This window comes from Aptenodytes forsteri, unplaced genomic scaffold (genome assembly GCF_000699145.1).
Source record: "Aptenodytes forsteri isolate BGI_AS27 unplaced genomic scaffold, ASM69914v1 Scaffold255, whole genome shotgun sequence".
Lineage (NCBI taxonomy): Eukaryota > Metazoa > Chordata > Aves > Sphenisciformes > Spheniscidae > Aptenodytes > Aptenodytes forsteri.
In genome coordinates this window covers 3935220-3945312 of record NW_008794888.1, presented here as the reverse complement: position 1 = coordinate 3945312, position 10093 = coordinate 3935220, and the positions used below count along the sequence as shown (strand labels likewise).

General features: G+C 64.0%; 2 protein-coding genes across 3 annotated transcripts in view; one reads left to right on the top strand and one right to left on the bottom strand.

Annotated features, from left to right (window-relative positions):
* Window positions 1-48: 48 nt before the first annotated feature.
* On the top strand, window positions 49-4660 carry GMPPA (GDP-mannose pyrophosphorylase A). 2 transcript variants are annotated; one of them, XM_009274922.2, is made up of 11 exons: window positions 49-151; window positions 603-795; window positions 966-1025; window positions 1173-1303; window positions 1440-1454; window positions 2067-2201; window positions 2373-2470; window positions 2629-2675; window positions 2773-2865; window positions 2957-3125; window positions 3216-4660. In XM_009274922.2, exons 1-11 carry the CDS (start codon window positions 57-59, stop codon window positions 3314-3316), a joined length of 1137 nt encoding a protein of 378 aa, XP_009273197.1. In that variant the 5' UTR covers window positions 49-56; the 3' UTR covers window positions 3317-4660. The 2 variants fall into 2 exon arrangements, with proteins under 2 accessions (XP_009273197.1, XP_019326496.1); XM_019470951.1 differs by lacking the exon at window positions 1440-1454.
* Window positions 4661-5608: 948 nt separating this feature from the next.
* The window catches only part of LOC103895424 (rac GTPase-activating protein 1), a 12881-nt gene continuing 8396 nt past the window's right edge, over window positions 5609-10093 (bottom strand). Inside the window, exons 3-17 of the mRNA XM_019470903.1 lie at window positions 9822-10024; window positions 9601-9737; window positions 9314-9392; window positions 9056-9109; window positions 8380-8457; window positions 7973-8093; window positions 7542-7702; window positions 7144-7305; window positions 6901-6996; window positions 6627-6828; window positions 6444-6549; window positions 6151-6283; window positions 5973-6075; window positions 5736-5853; window positions 5609-5660 (exon numbers count right to left, since the gene is read on the bottom strand). Of these exons, the coding sequence (XP_019326448.1) occupies window positions 5609-5660; window positions 5736-5853; window positions 5973-6075; window positions 6151-6283; window positions 6444-6549; window positions 6627-6828; window positions 6901-6996; window positions 7144-7305; window positions 7542-7702; window positions 7973-8093; window positions 8380-8457; window positions 9056-9109; window positions 9314-9392; window positions 9601-9737; window positions 9822-10024 (1805 nt within the window). The remainder of the gene's footprint in view (window positions 5661-5735; window positions 5854-5972; window positions 6076-6150; window positions 6284-6443; window positions 6550-6626; window positions 6829-6900; window positions 6997-7143; window positions 7306-7541; window positions 7703-7972; window positions 8094-8379; window positions 8458-9055; window positions 9110-9313; window positions 9393-9600; window positions 9738-9821; window positions 10025-10093) is intronic.

Here is a 10093-nt window from a genome sequence, read left to right as displayed (position 1 = left end):
GGCCCCCCTCCCCACTCTGCCCCCTCTCTCCCTCCCTCCCTCCCCAGGTGCCCGGCATGAAGGAGATCCTGCTGATGGGCTTCTACCAGCCCCACGAGGCCCTCGGCCGCTTCCTGGTGTCGGCGCAGCAGGAGTTCAAGATCCCCATCAGGTGGGCAGGAGCCCCTGCTGATGGCTGATGGGCTTCTACCAGCGGCCCTCGGCCGCTTCCTGGTGTCGGCGCAGCAGGAGTTCAAGATCCCCACCCGCCCCCCCCTCCCCCGCTCCCCCCGGGCTGGCAGCCCCCTGCCAGCGCCTGGGCATCGGGCAGGTGGGCCGTGTCCCAGCGTGGATGGGCCCAGCTAGCCTTCCGCGTTAGTCCTGCCAACTCTCCCTTGCCCCAGGCCCTGCCCTGGCTGGTTCCTGCTCCAAAGATGCCTCTCCAGCATGGCTCCAAGCTGCCACTGCTTCTTTCCCCTGGGCCAACATCCATGTGGGCCCCATCGCTGCACGGCAGGATTATGTCTCTCCAGCCCCTGCCAGCCCTTCCCTGCCCTGCTGCCGGGCGGTGCCACCAGACCCCCGCTTCCCTAAGCCCTCGCTTTTCCCTGCTTGGCTCGCAGGTATCTCCAGGAGTACGCGGCGCTGGGCACGGGTGGTGGCATCTATCACTTCCGAGACCAGATCCTGTCGGGTGGTGCTGAGGCCTTCTTTGTCCTCAACGCGGACGTGTGCTCAGAGTTCCCCTTGCAGGAGATGCTGGAGTTCCGGCAGCGGCACGGGGATGCGCACGGCTTTGTCATTCTGGGTACCACAGTGAGTGGCAGTGCTGGGGAGCAGAGGAGCAGCGGTGCTCTGCCGTGGGCTCATCTAGAAGCCAGTGGCTCCTGCGGTGGATGGGTCCCTGGGTGCAAGCTCCGGGTCTCATCTGCTCTGCATCTGCATGCCTTCTGCTCCACCATTGCTAACATATCCTTGCTCCACAGGCCAACAGGACGCAGGCACTGAATTATGGCTGTATCGTGGCAAACGCAGACACACAGGAGGTACTGGAAGGCCTCGGGGAGCTGGGCACGGCGTGGGCAGCAGGTGCTGCGCTGCCCGCGTGGGTGCGTGTTCCCAGCGTGCCACAGGGTGTGACGCCAGGCATGGGGGCTGCGCCCTGGGACTCACATCGCTTCCCTCGTCTCCAGGTCCAGCACTACGTGGAGAAGCCCAGCACGTTTGTCAGTGAGATCATTAACTGCGGCATCTACCTGTTCACACCCACCATCTTCCAGCACATCGGCGAGGTCTTCCAGAGGAACCAGCGGGAGTTAGTGCTGTGAGTGCCTCTCTCTGCCCTGCGTCCCTCCCACCCCACTGTTTCCCGGGGCTGCAGCGGCACGCTCATCCTCCATTCTTTCTCTATCTTCTCTTCTCCTCTGCCTTCACTCACTTGTTTCCTGGTCCTGCACCAGCTGTCCTTACCTTGGGTAAGTCTCCCTCTGTGTCCGCACTGGCTGCTCTCTGGGCTGGATCGTCCCTAGTGGTAACGCATGCTTTCCTCCCTGCTCCAGGCCGCTCTGCAAGGCTGCTCTTTCCTCTGCTCCCCTCCTGGCCAGCTTGAGACTCCCCCTCTCCCTTCCTCTCCTCCCACCCCATCTTCATTGAGCTCCGGACAAGGGGCTGAGCAAGCCTTTCACCTGGGAATGCTCTGCTCCTGCCTCCAGCTCTCTGCACCAGCAGCCTCTCACCTGGCACCTCTGCCACCACCCAAGCAAAAATCCAGCTGTGCAGGGCTCTGGAGCGGGGGCAGGATCCGTCGCTCGTATATCCACCTGGACTGGATGGGGCTCTTGCACCATCAACTTCTGGCTAAGGGCTTGTTTCAGCTGGCAGAGCCCCGTCCCTCTGCCGCTCCGGGGCTCAGCAGGGCTGGGCAGGCCTAGCCTGACAGCTGGGGCCATCCCCCCCTTTGGGGAGAAATGCATGGCCAGGAAGGAGTCCAGGATCACCAGAGCCCCCAGATTTGGGGAGGGTAGCTGCCGGGGTCCCTGGCTGAGGCCGTGACTGGGGTGGGTGTCTAACAGGCCTCTCGCTTGCAGAGAGGAGAGCTCCAACGGCTGGCAGCGTGCAGAAGTGATCCGGCTAGAGCAGGATGTTTTCACGGCGCTAGCTGGGAGTGGCCAACTCTATGTCTACAAAACTGATGGCTTCTGGAGCCAGATCAAATCAGCAGGGTAAGGGCTGGGGCTAGAGCTGGCACAGCAGGGGCATCGAGCCGTCCGTACCAGAGATGGGAGAGGAGGGTGCCCAGGCAGGGCCCTGGGGGTGGGGGTGCTGAATTCAGACCCTCCTCTGCCCTGGTAGTGCTGGAGAGGTAATAACAGTCATTTGCTTTTCCTCCCCAGCTCTGCTATCTATGCCAGCCGCCTTTACCTGAACCAGTACAGCAAAAACCACCCGGAGAGGCTGGCCCAGAACAAGCCTGGAGGCCCTGTCATCCGAGGTACCCCTGTGATACCCCCCCACTGCCCTGGGGGCTGCCCCGTGTGGAGACAGGGCTGCCTTAGGAGGAAGTGGGACCTGTGGCCAGGACCTCCCCCGCTCCGAGAGCCAGGTGCTCCTGCGAGCTGCCTCTCCTGACGCAGCTGCCTTGTGTTGCAGGGAACGTGTACATCCACCCAACGGCCTCCATCGACAGCACTGCAGTGGTGAGTGCAGGCCTGGGGGACCCTGCAGCAGGGCGATGCTCGGTGGTGCCGCGGGTGCCATTGTCCTTGACCTTATCGCCTCCCTCTCTCCTCAAAGCTGGGCCCCAACGTCTCCATTGGGGAGGGGGTGACGGTAGGAGCTGGTGTGCGCGTGCGGGAGTCCATTGTGCTGCATGGTGCTTCACTCCACGTAAGTAGGGTTTGCCTGAGGGTGTGGGTGTCAACCCCCACCCCTTGCAGGGAGGCAGCAGCACCCTTCATCCCCCTCTCTTTTGTGCCAGGACCACACCTGTGTCCTCAATACCATTGTGGGCTGGGACAGCACCATCGGGCGCTGGGCCCGGGTTGAAGGAACACCCAGCGACCCCAACCCCAACGATCCCTATGCCAAGATTGACAGCGAGACCCTCTTCCGGGATGGGCGCCTCACGCCATCCATCACAATCCTGGGTACGTCCTACCCGCACCCGGCTGCCCCAGCCCTGCACAGTGGGGCAGAGTCTCTCCCCTCCTGCTAACCCACTCACACTCTCCCCGCAGGCTGCAGTGTCACTATCCCTGCTGAGGTTGTTATCCTCAACTCCATCGTCCTTCCTCACAAGGAGCTGAGCCGCAGCTACAAGAACCAGATTATCCTGTGAGTCAGCTGCTCGCTGGGTTGGGGGGGACCAGTGCCAGTCCCCCCCACTCCCTGCTGTGCCCCACAGCAAGAGCCTGTGCTGGGGTTTCACCTGGGAGGTTTCCAGCACCCCCAGAGGGGTAGGTGCAGGCCAGGAGCCCTGCAAGTGCCTGACTCCTACTCCAGACAGACATTAAAGCCGGTGAGCATCAGCCTCGCATGCTGCTTCTCTTGCAGCCCAGGGACAAGCCCTGGGGCAGGGTGAAGGCTTTGGGGACAGCACGTGGCCCTGGCACCAGGCTGCATGCCTGTGCAGAGAGCCCCGGGGCTGAGGCTGTTGAGGGAGCACTTGCTGCCTACAGCATCTCAGGTCCTGAGCTTTGGGTGTTTCTCTACCAAAGGGCACTACCAGCATGGTGTTGCTACTCCTCACCAGGGCTCTCCCTGCTCTGCAAACGTTGCTGTCTGCAACTCCCTGGAAGGTCTTGGCCCATCTCAGAGGCTGGGGAGCTTTGAATGTGCCCACCCTGCGTAGGCAGCCTGCCCTGCAGGAGCCAGTTGTGAGGATCCCAATTTCAGCAGCATGATTGCAACAGCCTGAGCTGGGCTCCTGCCTACCACTAGGAAAACACAGCAGCACCAGGCTGTCTTAAGGGCACTGGTGCACAAGAGCTGGGTTGGACAGGCAGGCTGCTGGCCCTGGAGGGAGCTGCAAAAGCACCCCTTCCCTCAGCACCACCTCTGCCCCCAAGGGCTCGGTATGAGCTAGGAGAGCTGCCAGCCCTGCCGAGCCCGCTCCCGTCAGGCTGAGACCTGCACAGGCTGTCTAGGCAGGGCTCAGGATGATGGCAGCAGGCCCCTGCCACCCCGGTGGGCCAACAGCCTCCTCTGCACCAGCATGGCTGTAAGTTGGGAGGGCTCGCTGTATGTCTCCCCTCGCACCAGCCAAGTCCACAGGGCACCAGAGCAATCAACTTGCATGTGTGCAGGTGGGAGAGATCTACTGCCTCGCTGTGTCTCAAAAAACCTGTTTTTATTGAAGGCAGAGCATGCCAGAATCAGCAGGGAGCTATCTATGGTAACCAACACTTGCCCTTTATCCACTTACCTCCCTGTCTTCTCCTTTGTTTTTGGAGCTCTGTGCTAAAGCCCTGTGCTCTGCCGAAGGGCCCCATTACACCTCTTGCCTTCAGTGAGGCACTGCATTAGGGATTCCCCCTCCATCCAGTACCACCCCAGTTCAGATTTGCAGTAAATCCTTGCTCTCAGCCCTGTGCCTTCCTGTGCCAGTTCTCCTGTGGTCCTGGGCAGGGATTAGCTGTTCCCTGGCTTTAGGCACATTAAACTCCTTCAGTTTTGCCTCTGCCTTGGATGTGCTAGTTTCCTTGACCACTGGTGAACACCCCTGTGCTGGGGGAAACTGAGCCGAAGTACTTGCTTTCAGGATTGTACATGAATTTTCTCCCATGTCCCATATCTAGCCTGGGTTTTAGTACGGACAAAGGTTTCTCAGCTGCTGGACGTGGCCCTGGGGCAGTTCTCGGCCCTGTTGTGTAAGGCCCCTTTTCCCTAAGCTCCCCTTGTAGCTGCTGTCCTTTGGGCAGAGTTATCTGGGGGACAAGCCCTTCCTGGGCCCTTGCTCCATTACAGCCTCAGCCAGTTTCCCCCTCTTGCAGGAAGGGCGAGCTATGCATTCCAGCCCTTCTTGGGATTTGCAGCTCCAGTGCCGGGGCTGGAGGGGAGGAAGGAGTTAAAGGGGCCCCTGCTGAGGTGCCAGGAAGTCTGGAAATGCTTTAAGGTTGTCATGCCCTGAGCAGCAGCAGCTCTGATTACTTGAGACCAACATCTGGGCTGAAAGAGGGGCCTCCCACATCCTGGGCTCCAGGGCAGGGAGAGGAGGGCCTCATCTAGGGCAGGAGGGAGGGGGCCCTGCCCTCCCCACCCAGCAAAAGCAGGGGCTTTGGAGAGCACTGCTCACCTTTGCTGTCAGTACAGCCTGTGTCTGCTGCCCAGCCAGGCTCTGTCATGCCAGTGAGCCCCAAACCCTGGCACCTGGCAGCAGCAGGGAGGGACAGACAGCAGCCACAGCCAGGCTTGTTTTGCTGCAAACTTTTAATACAAACCAGGCCCTAAGTACAGCGCTAGGGCAGCGTCCCCGCCACCGGGCGGAGCCAGCCCTGCTCCCCAGTCCCCAGGAAAGCAGAGCAGGGCTTGGAGCTCTGCACCGCTAACCCACAAGGCAGCTGCCTAGGCCCACAGGCTTTGCTCCTCCTCCGGTGCCAGCTCCATGCCCCCAGGGAGCGGCTGCCTCAGGCTACACCGGAGAAGGGAAGAACCGACCCACCTTCCTCGGGGTTGGCCCCTGCCTGCGTGGGGAGAGATGAGTCAGGGGTGCAAAGTGAGCTTCCCCGGGCCCCCCATCCACCCCCGGCAGCACTCACGGGGGCCGGGTGGCTGTGCCCACGCAGCTCCGCAGGGTGCTGGGGAGGCAGCAGGTGCCGGCTGGGCTCAGCTGGCCCGGCTTGGGCTCTGGGGAGGCGACGGGGCAGAAGAACAGCTCTGTGGGACAGAGCGGGGGAACAGTCAGTCATCACACCCCAGCCCAGCTGTGGGCACCCAGGACCCTTCAGCAGTCACAGGGCAAGGGCAGGGAGGGGGCTGGGGCTCCTGTGCCTCACCGCGTTCGCCCCCCGGGGCTGGTGTCGGCACCAGGTTCTCCTGCTCCGTCCCCACAAACCCTTGCCAGAAGTCAGACGGCAGCGAGAGGAGCCGAGCCACCACCTAGGCAGGGAGGGATAGAGGATGGGGATGCTGGCAGCACCGGGGGTACACCCTGCATCTTGGGGACCCCCTCACCTTGCACTGCCGAGGCGTGTCCTCCATGATGGCGAGCGGCGTGGGGTTGGCCGAACCGTGTCCCACCAGTGTAGGACCAAACACACGGGACAGGTTGAGAACATCCATCTTGCAGTGGGGGCTGCACGACACCCTGCGAGGGCAGATGGACAATGTGAGCACGCTGCCCAGCAAAGGGGCCTCTCATCCTCAGCCCGGCTTCCCCGCTCTGGTGCGCAGAGTCTGGGCGGGGGGCAGAGAGCCAGGAGATGGGGACAGACCCATGGGAGACCGTGCCAGGATGAGCCCCTCACCTGAGCAGGTGCAGCATGAGGAAGGCCAGGGTGTCCCTGTTGGCCGGGGGCAGCTTGCTCACCACGTGGCGTAGGGCTGTGCTGCAGGCGGCATCGTCCGGGATGTCTGTGGCAGCACCGGGGAGGGGTGTTAGGGGGATGAGCAGCCCCTTCCCACCCCTCCGGCTCGAGACCCCTGCTCACCAGCAGCCCGCAGGAAGGCAGGGTGGAGGCTGAAGGTGACCAGCGGCTCCTTGAGCCCCCGCAGAAAGTCCTTGAGCACTCCACACACCACGTGGATGTCGGCCACACTGCCGAGGGCAGGCAGTGCACCTCTGGCCCGCAGCAGCCTCCGCTTCCACTCCCGCACCAGCTGCTCTGCGCCCGGCACCCGGTACAGCCCTGTCTGGGGTGCAGGGAGAGGGGCTCAGCCCCGCGGGGACTGCAGCATCACCGCCCCCACCGCCCCAGCCCCTACCTCCGTCAAGCCTCGCGTCTCCACCTCGGTCACACACTGCACCACCAGCGTGGGCACCAGGGGTGGTGTGTGGGGGGCGAAGTCAGCCAGCACGCCCTGGGAAGGACAACGCCGACCCGCTGTGTGCCTGCTGCCCACAGCCCTGCGGCCAGGGAAGGCAGAGCCCCAGCATCCTGGGGCCAATAGCCCAGCAGCCCCACAGAGACATGGAGCGGCCCCAAACACCGCTGTGCCCCCCCTCACCTCACGGGGCCAGGCGTGGTGGTGAGGCCGGGACACACAGGGGCTGGGGCACTGCTCCCGGCACTTGGGGTGCAGCAGCAGCTGACACTGGCGGCACTTGACGGCAGCTTTCCCAAAGCGGATGCGGGAGCCACAGATGCCACATGGCTCAGGGCGGATGACCTGGAGAGGGGGAACAGAGTCAGGGCCCCCCCCTTCTTGCAGGTACCCAGTACCACTCCTTCATCCCACTCAGACCAGCCCCCACCACCTCCATCCATCCATCCCCTGTGCAGGCAGAGCTGAGGGGGGGGGGGGGGGGTGGGGGGGTGCTTTGCCCCCCCCCAAGACCCACTCCACCTGCCCTGCTCCCTTCTCCATAGCAGTGAAGGAGAGGGAAAGAGGCTTGGGGCACGTACCGTTTTGGAGGTGAACTGGTGGTGGAGCGGCAGGAGGCCCCGTGGAGGTGAGGGGAAGGGGGCTGGCACTGGCTGCCCCACGGAGCCTCCCTCGGTGTGGCTCTCCTGCCCTGGGGCACGGCAGCCTGGATCCTCGCTGGTGCCCCACACCGTGGTCAGCTCTGCAAAGAGAGGAGGCAGTGGAGGGCATCCTGAAAGGCAAACTGCCCCAGCTCCTGGCTGGGATGTGGGGAGGCTTCCCACCTCCCAGGGAGCCCCTGCAGCATCCCAGCTGCCCTGGGACAGTGGCATTTAGCATGTGCAGAGGACCCCGGTACCTCCATGGTGGGGACAAGCATCCCCCAGCAGATCCCCTCCCTCCCCCATGACAGCAGCACCCTGAGGCTGGTCCCACACCACCCATGAGCCCCCTCCCCAGCCCTTGCCGTGACCTGCACGTGTGGAGACACGGTGTCCCTGGCGAGAGTGGCGTCGTGGCACCAAAACAGCAGGCAGGAGGCTGCTGGCAGGACCCGGGACCTCATCAGGAGGGGGCACAGGGGGGACACTTGCCTGCTGAGATGGGGGGCAGTGAGAACATGCCTGGCTGCAGCCCCACGGTGCTCCAATGTCTCCCCATGAGCTCTGCTCCGCCTGCTCCCCATCCCTGCAGTCCAAGCACAGCCAGGGATGCTGTCCCCACTGGGACCAGGGGGATACAGGCTGCAGGGCACAGGCACCCAGAGGGGACAGCTGAGCACCCCCAGACCCCACAGCACCCACAGGCCTGCAGGACTGATGGTTTCAATGTTGCCTTCTGGCAACGCCCTGCCCAGGGCACACTGGGGTCCCTACTCACAGCATTGTGGGGTGCCACAGAAGACCGGTGCCGCTTCGCCACCACCACAGGACCGATCTGAGGGGCCAGGGACACACGCTGGGGACAGAGCAGATGGGGTGAAGGGTAGGCAGGGACCCCCTCCCTGACTCTGCCCCCCCACCCCAGAGCACCCACCACCCAAGCCAAGTTGTCTCAGCCCCACAAAAGGTCCCAGTCTCACCCTGCCCCACACTAGGCACCGTGGGCACCCAGGCCCCCCATGTGGGTCGGAGCCAGCCCTGGGGCTGGGGGAAGTCAGGCCAGGCCTGCAATGCAGAGGTGTGAGCAGAGTGGGGTGTGGGACGCCTGCATGTGGGGATGAATTATTGAGGAGCCCAGCTGGGCCACGGTGGAGGGTAATGGAGTTTCTATTGATCACGGGAGGTTTGCTGAGAGACGATGCTCCCAGCCCAGCATCAATAAATTAAACCCCCTGCCAGGCTCCTTGCAGCCTCCCGCGTGGGGATAGAGAAGTATCTGAGTGCCCTAACCCTGCATGGCCAGGCTGGGCTGCTGACCCTGTGCGGGCAGAGGGTCCCATGGGCATGATGCAGGAGAGCAGTGCAGACCCAGGGGATCCTCACCCACGCAGGGGCACAGACCCCACCTCAGCGCCAGCCCTCAGGGCTGCCGCATCCCAGCGTTTCCCTCGTACCTGCCTCTCCTGGGCTTTGCGCTTCAGGGTCCGCACCACCGTCACATCAACATCCTGAAAGGCAGTGGGGAGGCTGGGGGCTGGCAGGGCTGCACGGGGCCAGGGGCACCCCCAGCATCCGTGCGCCAGCTCCGACGGCAGCCTACCCCCAACCATGGCCACACAAAGGGGCTGCCCCACTGCAGGAGTGGGGCAAAGCCACCCCCTTGCTGCTGGGGAGAAGCCAAACCCTGGGACTCACAGCGGGTCGCTCCTTACCACGTCGTCCTCAGTGCGGTCGTAGCTGATGTCCGAGTGGGACAGGAGGGACTGGCACGACTCATCCACCACAGATGACCTGCGGAGCGAGCTGGGGGTCAGCCTTGCTGGGGCAAACCCCCCTGCCAGCCACCTATTCGTACAGCCGCTCCTGGGAGCCCAGAGCTGACACCTACGCAGAGCCAGAACACCCCTGCACCCAGCCAGCCCCTCGAGCCCAGCAGAGGTGAGGGGGAGAGGGGCACAGCTGAGCCCAGGGCTACCCGAGGACCACCAGCCCTGCTCACCTCCTTCCTGGTGCCAGGGCCACCCCAAGGCGCCGGCCGGCCAGGGCGCTGAGGACGGAGCGCTGCTCCCCGCTCAGCACCCCGCTGCCCCATGGCTCCCGCATCAGGGACTCAAAGACCAGCTGAAGTTTGCGCTCCTGCAAGCGAAATGGGGCAGTGGTGAGCGGGCTGGGGTCCCCGCAGCCAGCCCCGTGGGGTACGCCTGCAGCCAGCCCCCAGACCTGCTTCTCCAGCTCAGCCTCCGCCCGGTGCCGCTTCTTCATCTCCACCTCCACCTGGTTGCGGGCGTGCTTGAGCTTCACCTCCAGCGCCGCCCGCTCGGCCTCCACGCGGGCCAGCTGCTCGCGGGCCCGCCGCCCGTCCTGCTCCAGGCGGCAGCATCTCTGGCGCGTCGCCTCGAAGCACTGAGCAATCTGGATGTAATCTGGGGGCAACACAAGCGAGTGGCCAGCCGGGACGGGGGGCCGGCCCCCAGCAACCCCAGCCCCCGCTG